Source organism: Poecilia reticulata, chromosome 20 (assembly GCF_904066995.2).
Source record: "Poecilia reticulata chromosome 20, P_reticulata-male-v2, whole genome shotgun sequence".
NCBI lineage: Eukaryota > Metazoa > Chordata > Actinopteri > Cyprinodontiformes > Poeciliidae > Poecilia > Poecilia reticulata.
The window spans coordinates 18670466-18688966 of record NC_088849.1 but is presented as its reverse complement, the minus strand read 5'-3'; the positions used below and the strand labels follow the sequence as shown (position 1 = coordinate 18688966).

Here is an 18501-nt window from a genome sequence, read left to right as displayed (position 1 = left end):
TATTACTTTATTTTAAACATCCACTAGGTCTTCTATCAAACTGGAATGGAGATTATTTCTATGTTACCCTGGTCTGTTGGTAATTCTGGACTTCCCCTATGACTTTGACACCTTCGATGGTAAAGCTGTTCCCACTGGTGGCCGTTGTCTCAAAACTTACTTCCAAATCACTGAACAAGCATAAATAAAACAAGAAAAACAAATCAAAGACTAAATATACAGTCTGAATCATGTAAATATAAATACATTTAAGAGTGACTCACCTGCATTCAAGAACAGGCTGGATATTTGGAGGAGGTTTTGTGGGGTGGCCATAAATGTCGGTCATCTGCGTGGGAATATTGAACGGCATTCCGATGCGCAGAGATGGGTTCAATGGACCAATAGTAAAGATCTCTGCATTTCCCTCTAAAAGGAGAAAAACACCAAATGTTTCTGCCTGAAGGATTGTGGAAGAAAATGAAACCACTTCCATATTGCTCACATAAAGTCACTTTACCTTTGACTGTGAACTTGTGCTTGTAGCTGGGAAGCTGTCTGCCGCCATAAGACGTTTTGGAGTTTTCACTTAACTCAGCTTGTAGAGTCAGAGTGTACTTCCCCAGATTGGTCAGGGATCCTGCATTGAAGGAAACATTTTTTCTTTGGTATTCTTTTGGGTTGTGAAAAATTCAGAGGGATAGGATGTGAAAAGAAACAAACCATTTTTTTTGAACCAGTGTCCATGACCAGGTACATATTTGGCACTTAAATCACAAACGTTTTTGGGTTGTTTGACTTCTTTGGGACCTATGTATAAAATAAGAGAAAACTACACTAAGAAACAAAACAATAAAGAACTTGAAAGCAATGCAAATGAAATGCAGTAAGGCAGTGGTTCCCAAACTTTTTCTCCTGGGCCCCCCCTATGGCTTACAAATAGCTGTCTTTTTGAATGACGTCTGTGGGGGCGGGAGGGAGAATTGGAATTTTTGGGGGCAAAATGAATGTACATAGCCGAACATAGACAACATCAGTAGCCTATAAGCTACTTGTTAACAAGCTTAAGGTGCTATATTGATATTAGCTAGTCATCTTTTAGCTAACATTACCTGCATTTAACAGCTTTACTCAACTCAGTCAGTTAGTTTGGGGAAAAACGGTGAAAAGTTATTTTCGTTTTGCTGATTTGCTGCCATGATTCACACCTGCGTAGCTCTGCACAGCAGCAGCAGGTCTAAACCCAGCGAGAGTGTTTTAGTGCTCATGTTGCGTTAAAGGCAGCTCAGAAAAACAGGTTACCAATGGATTAAACAGTTTTAACTGCTGATAAAAGTGACAGAGGACACAGATATGGGAAGCGTGGAAGTCCCTACTGTATCAAATTGACAGAGGAATAACACAGAGAGTTGCCCCCCCCCCAGTTTGGGAACCTCTGCAGTAAGGTAATGATAAGCTTGACATAAAATCTTACATAACACCAATCATATGACTATGATGCATCTGATCTTACCATGAAAGAATATTTTGAGTCCAACATTCAGTTTTATCCCTCCACCTTGAACCCCTGTTTGAATCCTGGATGAGATCGATTTCTCATTTCTGTTAACAATTTCCACAGCTAAGGGCCCTGAAACGATGCAACACAGAATGACTGTTAGCTTTATTTCTTAAAGAAAATAATATTTGAATTCAAGATTTTGATATGAGTTGGCGCAATAGGAATTCACAGTAAAAGGGGAAAAAGTAAAAGCAACAACACGTTACCTAAAGGAGTCCCAGCGGGAATAACAGCATTTTGTGGCAAAGGATTCCCTTCAGGCCACTTGACGCACAGCTTTTCTGGCAACCTGGAAACAAAGCGATGATCCCGGTCACATTTCAAAACTTCTTATTTACAAAAAAAAAAAAGAGCACAATGCAAGAGTCAAGAAAAATTTCAATTGAAAAGTTGAGTCTGGCTTAATTAATTTCTTTTATTTCATGTCTCTCTGCATACATTTATTTATTATATACTTAATAATATTAGACTTATAATATTTAATTTTCTTGCATCCATTTTTTTACACTAATCAGGAGCAACTGTAAAACATTTTGACTTTAAACAAGAATTAACTCACTTGTCAATGTCGGTCTCGATGCATCTCTTAATGCTTTCAATTGTAGCAGACCGGTCAATCTTGGAGATGGGTATAGTCCTGGTGTAATAGTCATAAAGCGCCTCTGGCACCTAAGAAAAATGTGATAGAAATCTGATGATGTTAGAATGGTTTGGTTTCCCTTATACTGTACATGTATTTATTTTAGCCCAACATAAAACTCGAAAAATCACAACATTGGAACTGGAAAACTGGATAACTGCAACTTAATTAAGAAGCAAAAATTTCACTTGAAACAAATGGTTTTTTTGTTTTTGTTTGACAGATAGTTCATAGCTGTCTTTTAGCTTTTACATTTTTTACTTACACGTGTGATTTCCACTTCTCCGCCGGTGGCAAACACATCTCCTTCATGGTCTCCGTACAGGAAAAATTTATTCACTTTGCCGTAATAAATCGGCTGAGTTTTCTTAGATTTCACCTGAGTTAAAACATGAAAAACATTAAATGTAGAAGCCTACAGTGGAAAACAGGAATTTATATAGATGTAAGAAAAAAATATTCTCACTATCTGACAATAAATCTGACAAAACTTTTCATTTCTTAGGTTAGTTAGGGTTATCAAAATTATCTTGCTTTGCTAAATGAAAAAAAATACTGATGAATAATTTCAACATTTAAAATTTTCCTTATATTTAAAACTTTTACAGTATCTTTTTAAACTGTAAAAGTTTAAAAAGATACTGTCTTTTTAAACTATATGACAGGACTCAGGGTTAAGATATCTTTCTCTCACAAAGTTTGTAAATTGTAAAATTCGTCTTGACAGAATGAATAAGTAAGCCTGTGGGCTGCAGTACTCTGCCTAAACACTTCTCTACTGAGAGCAGGTATTTCTGATGGCCACTAAAAAACATTGAGCCTATTGACCTTAATGTTGTAACTATGTTGGTGGTATGGTAGAGTCACTGTCCATTTGGAAGTCGTATGTGTGTCTGAGCTTTAACTTCCTGACTCGTGTCATAAAGCATTAATTCAGTAGCATCACATTTTATTCTTTCCCCATTCTGGTATCTATTTTATGAAGCACCCAGTCCTTTTTTTAGTAAAACACACCCACATGATGTTGCTGCCTGTGTACAAACACAAGCCATGTTTGTAGAAAAAGAGGTCTTTGTTTTGTGTTTCTTTGCATATTATAATCAAATTATAATGGGGTGTTGGTGCACTTCAGACCATGTCTGTGCAGAGCTTCTTTCACAGGGCTTATCTGTCGCTGGAAAGAGTGACAGATATTTCCTCTTTCACTCTTACCAGAATATTTACAAGCTCTTTTTTGTTTGTTTGTTTCTAGGACTGTCATGCACTGTTTGTTCTGCCGATTTTATAATACAGAATTGACAATATTATGTCTTGAAATTCCAGTGGAGTGTAAACTTGCATATATTTCTTTGAAATGATGAAAGAGGCACTTTAAAGCTTCTGGAAATTGTACCCAAAGAGGAACCAGACCTGCATAATTGCTTTTGATTACCTAAAATGCAGCACATAGTGTGTTCAATCTTAGTGTATGTACATTTCAATAATTGGAGAAAGTAAAACTGTATCTCTTCCATGTTTGGTATTTAGGAAATAAAAACAATTTTAGCAATCCTAACTCACCTAAAGTAAGAAAAGTATTTGATACAGCATCAGACAGTGAGAAATATGTTTGTATATTGTTTATATCTATCTGAATATCTACTGTGAAATATGTGCAATAAAATATTAATATTAAAACACTTACAAGATCCCCTGCTTTGTATATTTTGCCATCCAATTCAATAGCAGAGAACACTGCCCAGGGAGACTGCGACTTCTTGATGGACACATCGGGTCGTTTCACAGTCTCCACATAGCCGAGGAACTTTACCTGCTTATCAAACTGACTGTGACATTTTTCAAGCCACTGCAGGAACTCTTTCTGGATGTTTCGATGTTTTGAGGCTTTCTGTAAAATTCACAGTAAAAACCAGAAAAAAAGCATTTGAGAAGCACTATATTTTTCCACTATAAACATTATGTATAGAGTATATAATGTATTTTTTCCCTGTAGCTCAAAGAACCTACTTTAAAATACTTTTGAATACTGAACAAAAATTTAAGTTGTCATCTACTCTGGATCTTCAGAATCAGAACCGAACAAGTAAAATAAAATGTTTGTGTTCCACTAATCTGAAGTAAACATGCAGAAAACTACAAAGCTGTTCAAACACTTTAAATCAAAACTTTAAATCCATTTGTTCAGTTACCTTTGATTAGTATCTGGTGAACATAGATTAATTCTTGTCTGGATTGGAAGTTTTTAATCATTTTTCTTTATTTTGCACTCTAGTGCAATGCTTCTTGTTTTTCATTAAAGCACTTTGAAATTCCTTGTTGCTAAAATGTGCTATACATGCAAACTTGACTTAAAACACTAAATCATCACCTGAACGTTAAAAACAGGGGTGAAGAGGGTATCCTTGTGCCTCAGTTTCAGCTCCAAGTCCATAAACTTCTGTTTGCTTGCATTGACTCGGAATTTGTCGTTGGTGAAAAGCACCCCAGAGAAGCGGCTGAAACACTCCAGGGGCAATGTACTTTTAGGAGGGCGACGGCACCAATCGAACCTGGAGCACAGACAGAAAAATTTTTTACATTTGATCATTTTTCACAGAAGCAACATTAATTGATAGTCTAAAGTGGTTCTAGTCAATAAGTTGCATTTGAAGTATACCAAAACAAAAAGTAAATGTTCAACTCATTCATACAAATATATTTACTCAGAAACTGTGGTGTAAGGGATGAGTCGTCCATTCCAGAAACACTCAAAGATGTCCCTCTTCCCTCTGGCCCGATTCATGGTTCCAGACTGATTTTCATCATCTTCTTCCTCAACAGGTGCTAAAAACACAGAAGCACATCCACTTCACAGATCAAGCTACGATAAATTTTTCATAAACTGCATGAGATCTGAATACCTTGAAGAGCATGCAGCTCTTGGGGGAAGGTCTCCTTGTCGTAAAGAAATGGATGATATCTCAGGATTCCGTCCAAGGAGCCGCCGTCCGAAGTGGTGGCCTTGAACTCAAATGTGTCTACAGCTGAGTTTATGTACAGGGTCTGCAAGTCATCCTGCACTTCTCTGAGATTCTTCTGGCGCAAACCTTTAGGAGGTTTCTCCCGCAAAGTTACCTGCAAAAAACAATAATAAAAAAATAAATAAAAATCTGAAAGCAGGAGTTGGTTCTCTCTGCACCAAGTCACAAAATTATCCACCAACGTCCTGTACTCCACCTCCTGTCCCCCTTCCACACACTCCGTGATAGCCGTGTCATCTGAGTACTTTAGCAGATGGCACAGTTGGGAACAGTGCTTAAAGTCTGCAGTGTAGGTGGTGAATATAAACGGAGAAAGCACAGTTCCCTGGGGAGCTCCAATGTTACAGATTATACGGTCTGATTTGCAGCTCTGTAATCTCACATACTGAGGTGTGGCTGTCAGATAATCAATGATCCAGGTGATGAGTGATGCATCTACGTCAATTTTAGCCAGCTTCTCGCATTGTAATCCTGGCTGATGAAAATTTAAAGAAAAGGATGCAGAGAATGGTGTCAGGTCTGTCAAAAGAGGAACAGGCCCTCTAGGTATTTAATTGCATCATCCACTCCTAAGCGGGGCTGGTATGCAAACTGGAGAGGGTCTTGGGCTGCATTCACCTGTGACACCTCTGTCAAACCGGTTAAAAAGCAGGTTCAACTCGTTAGCCCATTTGAGATCCCCCCAGCAGGGCCATTAGGTTTCCTCTTCAGTCCTGTGATCTCTCTCATCCCAGTCCAAACCTCTCTAACACTGTTAGTTTTACATTTATCTCACAGCTTTCTCTTATACATAGCTCTGTCTTCACACAAAATAAACATAAATCCAGTTAAACACTTTAAAAAAAGGCTGTTTATCCAATTTACTGAGGTTGACAGGATCTGGATGGAGGAATGAGACAAAAATACTCAAAAGACAGATTTTCCAAGGATAACCTCAGGTTAGGAAAAAAAAAGAGGACAGAAATGGAGCCTTGTTGCTCTCCGCTTATTAAAAAATATTGAACAAAGCCGGTGACTTAATTTGATGCTTTATGAAATAATTAAAAGTGAAAAATATGATCAGTGGTAAAAAAAACAACAACAAAAAAACTTTGGATGCACAATACAAGACCTAAAACAAAAAACAATTACAGTAATAGTCAAAAAACTCACCAGAATATCAATTTTAGGACTGACGTCTGATTTTTGAGACTGGTCCATTTTGTGGTTTCCGTCCACTCCATGAATGTAATAATGATAAATGTGCCTGAAAAAAATAAAAATAAAAAAGCACTATTATGTCCCATGCTTCTGACATGCATGGGTTTCATACTCTATAAGAGTGAGCAAACTCACGCTAGCTGTCTGGTCCACTCGTGAAAATCATCTTTTAGATAGCTGATGTGATCAGGACAGACTCCTGTTATAACAACAGCAGTGAAGCTTTCCTTCCTGGTTTCCTCCTTGATGATGTCCTGAAGGTAGCGCTCCTCGTGTGTTATGTGCGAGAAGTCACCAGGCTGCCGCAAGAGGGTAAAATGAGATGTGCAGCTTACTTTTATCAGTGAATTCACCAAACCCTTTCATTAAAATCTCTCACCTTCCTGTTTAAGATGGTCCCTTTGTAAACATCCTCTTTGTTCTTCTCTTTTTTCTCAAATTCTTCCTTTGATAGAGCCAGCTCATGAACATCTGGAGAGCTCCTTGGTTTGCTGATCATCTGATAGTTACAAAATGCTATGGTTCATTATAGAAATACATAAGATTTTTTTTTCTCTTTACATTTAAAAAATAGTGTTATTTTTGGTCAACGGCAGTTTTAACTACATATAAACAATGAAATTAAATGACTGAACTTAAATTATACTCACCCACATGTGCTTAATCAAATGCATCATAGTTTTGTTATTGACTTATATGCTCAACCAGTAGTCTGCTGCCCCAATGGAGACCAGATCAAAGGTGTCAGATCAGCCAAATTGTTCTAATCAGGGAACATTTCTCCAATTGAAATCATCATAAGTCAGCAACTCTCTCTGGACAAGGGGTTTCCTCATCCCACTTTGCATCAGCGGGAGGAAATCAGGCAGAACTGGTTTGGAAGTGGTTTTGCTTCTGCACCAGAACCAAATCCAAGTCTGAGATCATACTCAGATTAGAATGTTTTTTTTCTTTATTTATTCATTTAGTTAAAGGTGAAGTTTAAGTCATTTTCCTCTCAGCTTCCTTGCCAAAGAGCGGGTCCATTAAGATCTGGACGGGACACCGAGGATCAAAAGAAGTGTTCCACCAGATCTCTGGGGAATTTATTTTTGGAATAGCAATACCTGCCACTTGAGATTGAGGCTGCACACTACAAAAGGTCCGGGTCACCTGTGACCAGACCAGACATGGGAAAAGGGATTTTGTTACCTTTTTCATACTGATCTGTGAAATCTCATGTACAGGCAGTTTTATAAGTATGGTGTGTGTTTGAATGGGTGCATATCTATGAGAAACAATGTCTGTTGCTTTTTACCTCCGCTTGTGGAAACTTGTGTAATTATTCATTGCCAGGGTTTCAAAATATTATTTTATAAAATCTCTTTTTGAGGGAGACTTAGCTATGAGGAAGACTGATGAAGATACACAGAAAACTTCTGCTGAAATTGGGAGAAGAGGTATTGAATCACGGTGTGTAATTTTCACCCACAGAGCACTTTTCTGCTTAATTCTGTTCTCCCATTCAGACTGACCGTGTTTATAAAAGGTTTAAAATTAAGGCTTATTCGTGTCCTACAATAATCTTTGTAACAAAACAACACATTTTAAATGGTTTCATAAGCACACTCACTCTGACTGAGTTTCCAATGTGGAACGCTGCTTGTTTTCCCCCAACTCCAAAGTAGGATATATCGCTGTTGAGACTGCGACGTACAGGTTCAGGACGAGTGTAATCCTCTCTTTCACTAGATCCCCAAAAAGATTTCCAAGAAACAAATCAGGTAATGTGACAGAATTACGTTTTGTACAAAAAGCTATTGAAGTGGACACACTCGCTGGCAAGTCTACAACGAACCTTTCAAATGTGCTGTTGTCCCTTGTGAACTTAGAGAGTCTGTAAACAGCCCAGTTATTGAGCTGCTTGGAGGTCATCCCACAGCCATTGTCCAACACGACGACAGCAAATGTTTTGTCAAAAAGCTGGCGAAAAGAACACACGTTAATTCACTCCAGTCCTAACATTATAACAAAACTGAACACAAAATTTAAGGTTAAATCAAGTCTGCATATAAAGAACCAACCAGCCGGATCTCTATCGTCCTGACTCCTGTGTTCTTAGCGGTAGCCGAAAGAGAGTTGTCCACCAGCTCAGCGAGAGAGCAGGCTGGAGGAACAGAAGACATCAGCATAAAAAAAACAAGAAACACAGAAATGAGGAAGGTTTTGATCAAGTTATCTTAATTTCTGGCGACCCATTTACAACATAGAAACTTACGCAGTGATTTTTGGCCCTCGGCAAAGTACTCAAATGTTCCGCTCTCGATTAGCGTGTTGTAATGAGGAACAAAGTTGATGACCTCCTCAGCTGCCACTGGAAGGTCTTGGTCCTCGCTTTGCAACAAGTAGAGGGTGCTGTTATCCTGAAGCTCCTCTGCAAGGAGACAAAGATACAATTTATGTTCTTACAATCATGATGCAAACTTTTTTTTTTTTTTGCATCATGTTCATAAGTCTCTTCACTTTTCAGCAAGGATTTACTCACTAAATTTGACATGATCAACAACTGTTCTGTCTGTTGTTACCAAACAAAATTTTTGCCATGGAGGAAGACCGAATTCCTGTGGGCAGAAAAAAAAAATCAGCTTTATTTAAGATGAAACATGCAGTTATTTCTAACCAACAAACATCTGTTCATCACATTTTACAAACAAAATAAGTGAGTGATAAACAAGGAATACACAGGGAACGTAAGGAAAAATGTGCTACCATTTATTTTCTAATGCATGATACAATTCCAGATGAAAAACATTACTACATACATGTGTTCAGTTTAATACAGATTTAATAAATAATTTTGCACAATAATCCCATTTTGGGCTGCAAGTAACTATCATTTTAGTAATCAATTATACTGATGATTAATCAGCTTTAACATATTGCACATTCAGAAGATTTTTCATTTAACCACTTAAGCCTTTTTATAGAATGCTACTCATTAAAAGGTGCAAACTTTTTTTTCTTTTAAAAAAAGAACATTTTATTGCTTAAAATGCAATAAAATAGCATTCCTCCAGTAGTGTATGCTTTAGCATTTGTAGCAAATGATGCATCTGCAGCTAAAAAAACATACTTCTAACATCAACATATGAAAAGCTCAGTCCTTTAGCATCAGCACAGTGCACGGTTAATATATTGACTATGTTTTGATTAACCAGAGATTTTTATTTCCTTTTTTTTTCATATCTTTTTTTAGTCAGGCTACAGTGACAATAAAATAGCCAGGTTTCGTTTTTGTAAAATCCTTATCCGACATTCTCATTCTTGCAGGTTTACAGGGAGGCTGGTGCCCATCTCCAGCAGTCAACGGGCGAGAGGCGGGGCAATGCAGAGACAGAACTAAAAGTCATGTTCTTGGACTGTGGGAGGATATAGAACCTACACATCCACAGGGAGAACAAGACTCCAGGTCCAGGACCTTCACGCTGCGAGGCAACAGATGTAAAATATGTTTAAATAATTATTTTTAATTGATAACCAAATGACAAAGTCAGTCCAATAAACACAAGTCTATTGCAATATAAAATAGCATTTGCATAGCACTTTATCAAGTCAGAGGACTCCAAAGCACTTTCCACTACTTTCAGTCATTCACACGCTGATAGTGGTAAGCAACATTGTAACCACAGCTGTCCTGGAGCCGCCTCTCACCACTACCAGCAGGCAAAGCAGCCCTATGTGAATTTACTGGGGCGAAACTGAGATTGTTGGAGAGGGGTTCAAACACCCCTCCAACAAATTTGGTCATGTGATCACCATCACATGACCAAATTTCACAACTGCTCTTTTACTCCTAAGAAAACAGCAACAAGATGGAAATGAACATTTCCGCCTACGAATTTAAGAAATGTTTCAAAACCAGAAAGTCTATTTAATTCTTGTCTGAAATCGCATACAAGGTAGGTAATTTGCGTCACTTTTCCCTTTAGATTTTTCGAAGATATTTGAAGTTTTCCCAAATACCACTTTCTCTTTTCTTTTTTTTACTAAATATTTTCCTTTATATTTTATTTTAAGTCAATTCTACTTTATAGGGTGATATGTAGCCATTCCTTTAAACCTACAGAAACCTAAAAACGTGTCTTAATAATAGATGCTAATAACAAAACAAAACTGCCTTTTGAGGCTTCAGTGACCCTTCATACAGCCCCAAAACAGAACAGAGAAGCAAAACTTACCCTGTATACAAGTACAAGAAAGTCGGCTAGATCCAAACCGAGTTTCAGAGTTTTCTTCGACCCCTGCTGGTATTTGGGTAGATAGTTGTACACATTAATCATATTGCTCACTTCTTCCTGCAGCAGCCCAGAGGAACGGTGCACCCCGTTAAACTTTCTCCGAGATTATCGACAACTTTGCTGCAGAAAACGTTTCGAAGCTCCTTGCAACATGTTCCTACGTTAAATAAACCGCCTTCGGTGTCTTCTCGTTGTAATGTTAAGTTGATTCGGATATTCCTTGCCAGACTGTGTGAAAAGCATAAATTTCGCTCGTGCGTGATGTTGCTAAGGGAGGAGGGAGAGAAAAGGCGTTACTGTGCTCGAGCTCCAGGTGGGTCTTCCGGCTGTTTTTCCGGATCCTGTTCGTTTCGTTTCGCTCACAGAAAAGATTGGGCTCTTTCGGCTTCTAATTGTGCCCTCCTAAGTGAACCTTTTTTCATTTAAAGAATGTGAAAAAGTTTAAAGTTTCTTCTTACAGAATGACTCTTCACAAGTAAGTTGGACTATATTTAGCAGTCTTTTTTATTTGCCTTTCAAAATCTGCAATGCCTAGAATCCCATTAGAATCCGAATCAACTTTTTTGGCCAATTCACACACAAATAAGAACTTGACTTCACCTCCATCTTCCTGTCATATACAGATATTTTAAATGAATGTAGATGAATTTGGTGGGAAATATTTTTGCACTGAATGGAGAAGGCAATACGCTGCACAAAATTCATGGTATTTGTCTCAAAGCTACTGAGAAACAAATCACAAAAATATGACTCTTGTTCTCCAAACTCTCCATTGGTTAACTGTTAAAAGGAGAATCACATTAAAAATACCTACTTTTGTACAAACCATTCAATGACCTTGTTCTTCCATATACAGTATGAGATGTATTGGTCATTCAGGTCCATATGCAGTTGTGTTTATGTAATACCATGCATTTTGTCCAAATCATTAGAAGCTGTTACAGATTATCTCAGTTTTTAACGCAGTGCCGCCAGAGGGATCAAAGTAGAAAAATGAACAAAATACAAAAATAAGAGAAAAAGCAAAGGCGCCTTTGGGAATTGCTTGTGCGGCTTCAAACAAAGCAATTCGGCTTGTTGCTGTGAAGTGGAGACTTTTATTAAGAGGTGTAGTCTTAATTTTAATATATGCATTGAAGGTGTGTCCTCTCCTTTTAAACCAGTTTCAAATTACTTAAATGGGATGGTCTAGAATTTTGTTACCTTCTTTAAGACCTATTCCAAACCAAAGAGAAAGAGAGAGCAAAGGTCAGAGAGCAGAGAGCAAAATTCACTCTCAAAACAGGATGTTCTCCTGCCAGTTGCATCTGGAATCTATCCGAGTTTCTCTCTTCCTAAACATTTGAACAAAGATCCTAGATATCTTACAAGTGTAGAGAGAGATTTATCTTCCCCAAACCTTGCTCCAGTTCCTGCCTGAGCGATTTATCAAAAAACAGATCCCTGCTTTAACCTAAAGTGACATGGAGGCAATTTGGAACCCATGTTCTTATTTTAAAATGCTGAAAATTGTGTGTAATATGGTTAAGTTTAAAAACTAGCAAATTCAAAATGTATTTTCCTAACAGTATCCGATTGAGTACATGGGTGGAAAAGTATTTGCAAATCATCATAATCTGTTTTTATTTATGTTTTTCACAACCTCCCAATTTTATTGGAATTGGGGTCGTAGTTACCTTTCTTCGTTCATTTGAAAGAGCCGGCACATTGAGTCGACTCAGTTACCACCAACACACATGTCGTCAACACATATGTCACTTCCTGTTCGGAGCGGATCACGTTCCTGGTTCTTACGCTTTCCTTTCAGTATCGTTTACGGAGAAATCTAATTTTCCACACACATCTCTGATATTGACAAGGCGTGGCTCCACAAGACTAAACAAGCAAATAACTAGTTCTTTAACGGTTCGCCCCGGGGTGAGCCTTCTAGCTAGCTAGCCTTCTATCCTTCGTGATGTCGGTGGTGCTTCAGAGCAACTCAGGCTGGGTTTTGGACTCCCAGTCGCTCATTGACCGAGGCTATGCGAGGTGCATCACATGGACAGGGCATCACAAGTCACATGTCAAATGCAATTTTAAAAGACAGTGTTTTCACATATTAAAGAGTCATTACGACATGAGTGGGAGAGTTGACGGAGGACACACTGTTATGACGCAGAAAACAGAGAAAGCCGCAAAGGTAGACTGTTTAAGCTGCAGGCTATAGGTCTTTGAGTGTAAACAAAAATGTGTTGAGACGTGTTCTTGGTTGATGCCATTTAATATGCGTGTTTTAAGATAAGTAGTTCTGTTATCAGTATTTAAGGAAATGTTTTGGATTTCAGAAGCGGAAACGAAAACACGGTGAGCTCAACCAAGGAGAAATTGATGCAAAGGCTTTCCATGAAAAGGTGAATACATTTTGACTGAATATCAAGTCCAGGGCTCTGCAAAACTTCTCGGAGCTTCTTCTCAACCTGTTGATGCATTCCTTGGTCTTCAGGATGGTATTTTTTATATATCATTTATCCTCTACATACAGTTAAAATATTATGCACTACCACTAAAATTCCCAAAGCATATGAAGAACAAGTTTATTTGCAAGGTGCGGTGTTTTTAATGACATTAGTGATTAAGTTTCTTCACTGAATTTCTTCAGAGATAATTGTAACAACATAATTATTCTTTTTGAATTTCGAGTCCTTTATAAGGGTCTGATAGGATGCAGCAGCTAATTGAAATATGTGAAAAAATGTGTCTGTTATTCAGAAAACATGATATGTCTACATATCTGTGGTAACAGATCAGGAGCGTTATTCTGGAGGGAACCAAGTCCTTAGTGGACTCTGCCCAGTCACTTGGATACCTGAGTGGAGAGACAGAAACGTCCCAAGATCCTCTTCCCTCCCAGGACTGCAGACTGGCAGCACTCTGCGAGATGGCTAAAGAGCTCCCTCTGGTGGCCGAAGAAGAGCAGGAGTGGACACAGTCACTTCTGACAGAGGAAGGCGGTGCTTCACATGTCGACCTGTTCTCCCAGGTGACGGAGAACAGCGAGGCCTGGGCAGCAGTGGTTCCACTGATGGGAGAGGAGTATATAATACCTCATAACACTGCATTCCTCCTTTCTGACTTCACAAGAATACAACCACTGGTACAATGTGAGTGTAATGAAAAAAAAAAGGAGTGAAATCTGGAAAATTATCAATTTTACTATCAATTTTACACACCCACCCCCCTCCCCCCCCAGCAGCGTAATGTTTAATTCTATCAGAAATTCTGCCGGAAGCAATATTACATTTTTGTGCTACTTCTCTCCCAAATAGGTGGGAGGAGATTTGACGTCATCGTCATCGATCCACCGTGGGAAAACAAGTCTGTGAAAAGAAGTCGCAGGTTATTTGGCTTTCACACGTTTCATCAAGGCAAAGTGGCGGACAATTAGAAATGCTTAAACAAATGAGAAGTTCACAATTGAGGAGTAGGAGGCAGCATAAAAGTATTTATGCTGCCTCCTGACTATCCCTGTCTGTAAACAAGCAGTGTCTATTTACATACACCAAGAAAATCCATATTACTTGCATAAAGCATATAACACATTTTTATTGCAGTCTAAGCACTTATTTGCAATATTGATCCTGGGTACAGGGATATATAACAATATATTTACAATATATATATATATATATATATATATATATATATACATATATATCATGTTGATTGAGTTTGACCTCATAAATCTTTTCCATGAAGATACAGCTCTTTGCCTTCATCCCAGCTGAAACGCCTTCCCGTCCCCCTCCTGGGATCTCCAGGCTGCTTGGTGGTCACCTGGGTAACAAACAGGCCCAGCCACCTCCGATTTGTCCGTGACGAGCTGTACCCACACTGGGGTGTAGAAGTTGTCGCTGAATGGTTCTGGGTCAAGGTAGTGGACATCTAGAGCTAAATGAATTATAATAAGTTTCACAGATGGAGGGTATTCTAATTAACCTTTCGTCCTTCAGGTCACCACATCGGGGGAGTTTGTGTTTCCTCTAGATTCACCACACAAGAAGCCATATGAAGTGCTGGTGCTGGGTCGGTACCGTCCTGCCAACGACCACACGAGGTGCGACTGACCTTCACACGGTACCCTGCATTTTTGGCGCAAATCCAAATCTGAAAAGTGTGTCCAACATTTATATTCCACCCTCTTGGGTTTTAGAGCCACTTTTCATTATAATTCAAGTGTGCATGTGTTTTCAGGCGCTAAATGAAATTATCCACGTGTTGCTAAAGCGACAAACAGGTTCATTAGAAAAGCTTATACAAGATGAGAACAAAGCCAGAGTGTAAGGAGACACACAAAGTCAGTACAAGTATTTTATATTTAAGGACAAGAGAAATGCAAAATATTTGCAAGACAGACAGACAAGTTACCATGAGAACCGACATTTCTTTATCTTTATGCCTTGCTGCTGCAGAAACCAGCTTTGGCAGTTGACCTTTGGTGTGGCAAGTGTAATAGAAAATTTAGTTTTTAGCCTTATTTTATTTTTGATGGAGCTTATGATACTTTTTACCATTTACTTACTGATTGTACCTGCTGTATTTTTGTATTTCTGCAAGTTTAAAGAATTTTCCAGATAATGTTTAGATGTTTCCACAGCTGTGATAGTGTAAGAGACCTGAAGACATCTTGGCTAAAATGCTTGATCTGGTAATTGTCATGTGAGCAATTGCAATGTAGTTTGTACCCTTGTTTGACCTGCAGCCATGACTAACTGATAAAGAAGAATTAAGGATTTCAGGAGAAATTTCTATCGGCTCTTTCCTGCCATAAAATCATCTCCTCCAAGAGGCGAGGAATGGTTCATGAGGTGGGAGTAACGATTGTGTTTGTGATCCATCTGGCAATTGAGATAAGGTCAGATTTTGGGTGGGCCTTCTTCTTGCTGTGACTATATAACGATGTGACGTGTGTCGTTCAGGGCTCTTCTCCAGTGAGACGGGTCTTTGAACGCTTTTGCCTTCGAAAAAAGAAACTTAAAGGCAAAGATTAATCTTTGTCTTATTATTGAAGCAGATTCTCATTCTTCGATAAGTGAAATTTCCACAACACAAGCAGAAAAAGTTATTGCACAGATAAGCATAACACCTGTTTACGTAACACATGTTCATGGTGTTGTGTTTGCAGCGTAACACAAGCCACTATGAGGATTGTGCATTCAGAGATTCAAAAGGGGAATAAATGCTGGGCTTTTGCAAGTCATCTTTTGTGTTTTCAAATTAAAAGTTTTAGATGAGGTAAATCCTGGGGATACTCAAAGTACTTATGTTTTTTTGCTTCAGCCCTTTACAAACCGCAAATGTTCCAGTGGAAGATAAACGTTTGATTGTGAGCGTCCCTTCGGCCTTGCACTCCCAGAAGCCATCACTGTCAGGTAAGTCCTTAAAGTGTGGTGTTTTTTCTGCGCCACTAGAGGGCAACGCTGCAGCATCGATAAAATCTAAATGCAGGACGACTTTCCTTCACGCCACTCACTCCAACTCCAGTGCTGTTTGTATTTTATTAATAAGGACAGTACCTACATGAGAAATTATGAACCACGGAATCACCTCTTTATGGAAACAAAACTCACTAAATAGAACCATGTATAGACTAAATATAGTCAAAACTTGAGCTTCTTTTTGAATGTTATCGTTGTAGGCTATCGTTGTCTGTATTTTTTATATTTACAGATAAAGAAAACCGTGACTTGTCAAAATGCTAACTTTTTCATCACACACATTAGATTTGTCTCGATTGCTCCACCTCCAGTACGCACCTTGCTGCTGAGTGTAAGAGCTTGGCAATGCATATGCAGGAACCGAGAATAAGGAAGGCTTGACGTCAGCTCATTCCCTCTCAGGGGAACGCAATTTATGGCGCAGTATGGCGGGTGAAACATGGCTGCTGTTTGCTGGTGCCCTTTCAGCAGCACAGAAAAGCTCCCCTCCCATAGAGCTAGAGGGAGATTATTGAAATGCATTGATTTAAATCATAATGATGCCTCCATGGAGCTTGGGACACCATAGAGATTCAACAGATCAGGAGAAAGATTGCGCTCGGTTTCCATGTGTGAGTCTTTGTTTGTGTCAGTGGGTCTCAGCAGGTTTCATTCACAACTGGTTTGTTTGTTCCAGTTGATCCGCTGTTGCTGACCTGGAAGCTTTTCGTTAAGCAATGAAGAAAAAAGGCACCTTAATTAAGCTTCACTGGATGATATCGAGTGATTAAGCAGCGCTGGAAACTGAAAGCAGTTTTTTTTAAAATAATTTTTGGGGATTTTTCTTTTATGCATTTTGTTGCAAGAAGGCTCTGCTGGTTGTGGGTGTGTCTCAGATCTTTTAGTGTTATGACAGAAGAATGATTCCTATAAGTTAAAGAGTTCAATTCAGATATAAGAAAAAACAATTAAGCACAATTTTGATGTTTAAATTCTTTCTGATTTGCTCATTTTTTCTGGTAAATATATAAAAATCATAGAAAAACATTAATGTTTATTGTAGCTCCATAATATCACACAAAAAATTTGTAAAAGCCAAACCTTTAATTTGCACTTATTCATCTGTGGAGAAAAAATGTATTAAGAAATAATTGATTTCAACAAAATCCCCTCTGGCACAGTCATTGATGACAGCATCCTCACTGAGCATGAAGGCAAAATAAACTTGTCTTGTATTTCCACAAACTGGATTAACTAAGACTTTGTATTTTGATCAGAAAGAAAATTCCTCTTTATTTTTCCTTTCCGCTTGTGTTTTCATCCAGACGTGCCGTTCCGTTTCTAGATTTGTCATAGTGAAACTTTTTCTCTCTTTTCAACTTGAGAGCTGAGTCATGAGTTAAGGACGAGTTAGTCACTGAGCTGCATGTCTGGCCTTTCCACACCGGGGCTTTGTCTCTGTGACGGACACAGAGAGGGGGAAAAGAGGTAAGGTTATTCAGCACATATAGGTTGGGTGGGTTTTGGGAGCAGACTTTTGAGCTCATTAACTCCCTGAGGCAGTGTCAGAGAGCAGGGGAAGTGAAACGTATCTGTCAGGTGTTCCTCTCCCGGAATATGAGCATTTATAAAGCCAAGGTCACTGGCAGACTCCTCACAGGGAGGAAAAAAGCTGTTCAGCGGTGCCAAGGAGTTCAGCAGCTGCCACTTCTGTCTTCAGCCTATGACAAAGTAACAAGTGAAGAGCTTTTATACAAAAGATCTGTGCAGGGGAGCGATGGGGAAACCCAGATTTGATTATTTTGTGCAGCATTCCCAGTGTGTTTTGCATAAAAATCCTATTTTAAGGATGCTTTTCGTTTAATTCTCAGCACCGCCGTACTCTACACTATACAGTAGAGGATGTTCCTGGAGCTAACACAAGGCAGTGTGTCATCCTATGTTATTGAAATGCAAGGGAGATGAGCCGTTGTGTGTTTGGCCGCACATTGTGTGTTGACAATCACGGTATCGTCGTTTCGTTGTCTTAACTTTCCACAGAGGTGCTGAAGTTGTATGTTGGAGCTGAAGCCAAGTGTTTGGAGCTGTTTGCGCGGAGTCTTCAGCCCGGGTGGACCAGCTGGGGAAACGAGGTGCTGAAATTTCAGCACATCAGCTACTTCGACCTGGAACCTGCAGACACCTCTAAAGCCGAGGCCACAGAAGATGCTGCGGACAACCCTGCAGAAACATGACTGCAGTTATCCTGAGAAAAGTGACTCTTACTGCATCCAGCCTTCCTAGCAATTGAGCAAATGGCCAAAGTTCAACACCTGTCGGCTGTTTTTTTTTCTTTTAACTTTGTTTTTAATAAAGATTTTTGCTGCTCCTG

At 38.9% G+C, this 18501-nt stretch overlaps 2 protein-coding genes across 4 annotated transcripts in view; one reads left to right on the top strand and one right to left on the bottom strand.

Annotated features, from left to right (window-relative positions):
* Positions 1–10752, bottom strand: part of smchd1 (structural maintenance of chromosomes flexible hinge domain containing 1) — a 21283-nt gene extending 10531 nt beyond the window's left edge. Inside the window, exons 1-21 of the mRNA XM_008396686.3 lie at positions 10618–10752; positions 8925–9000; positions 8658–8813; positions 8464–8546; positions 8238–8362; positions 8013–8127; positions 6780–6899; positions 6536–6699; positions 6353–6446; positions 5081–5294; positions 4883–5003; positions 4549–4729; positions 3865–4068; positions 2446–2559; positions 2100–2209; positions 1747–1829; positions 1493–1609; positions 703–789; positions 500–619; positions 264–408; positions 68–170 (exon numbers count right to left, since the gene is read on the bottom strand). Of these exons, the coding sequence (XP_008394908.2) occupies positions 68–170; positions 264–408; positions 500–619; positions 703–789; positions 1493–1609; positions 1747–1829; positions 2100–2209; positions 2446–2559; positions 3865–4068; positions 4549–4729; positions 4883–5003; positions 5081–5294; positions 6353–6446; positions 6536–6699; positions 6780–6899; positions 8013–8127; positions 8238–8362; positions 8464–8546; positions 8658–8813; positions 8925–9000; positions 10618–10719 (2634 nt within the window). The 5' untranslated portion in view covers positions 10720–10752. The remainder of the gene's footprint in view (positions 1–67; positions 171–263; positions 409–499; positions 620–702; positions 790–1492; positions 1610–1746; positions 1830–2099; positions 2210–2445; positions 2560–3864; positions 4069–4548; positions 4730–4882; positions 5004–5080; positions 5295–6352; positions 6447–6535; positions 6700–6779; positions 6900–8012; positions 8128–8237; positions 8363–8463; positions 8547–8657; positions 8814–8924; positions 9001–10617) is intronic.
* mettl4 (methyltransferase 4, N6-adenosine) lies at positions 10315–18501 on the top strand. Of its 3 annotated transcripts, none has more exons than XM_081601551.1 (8): positions 10315–10338; positions 13002–13163; positions 13460–13817; positions 13983–14052; positions 14413–14587; positions 14667–14770; positions 15994–16085; positions 18171–18501. In XM_081601551.1, the coding sequence occupies exons 2-8, from the start codon at positions 13140–13142 to the stop codon at positions 18362–18364; spliced, it is 1017 nt and encodes a 338-aa protein (XP_081457677.1). In that variant the 5' UTR covers positions 10315–10338; positions 13002–13139; the 3' UTR covers positions 18365–18501. The 3 variants fall into 3 exon arrangements, with proteins under 3 accessions (XP_081457677.1, XP_081457676.1, XP_081457675.1); XM_081601550.1 differs by lacking the exon at positions 10315–10338 and adding an exon at positions 10861–10990; XM_081601549.1 differs by lacking the exon at positions 10315–10338 and adding an exon at positions 12418–12856 and having other exon boundaries at positions 13002–13067.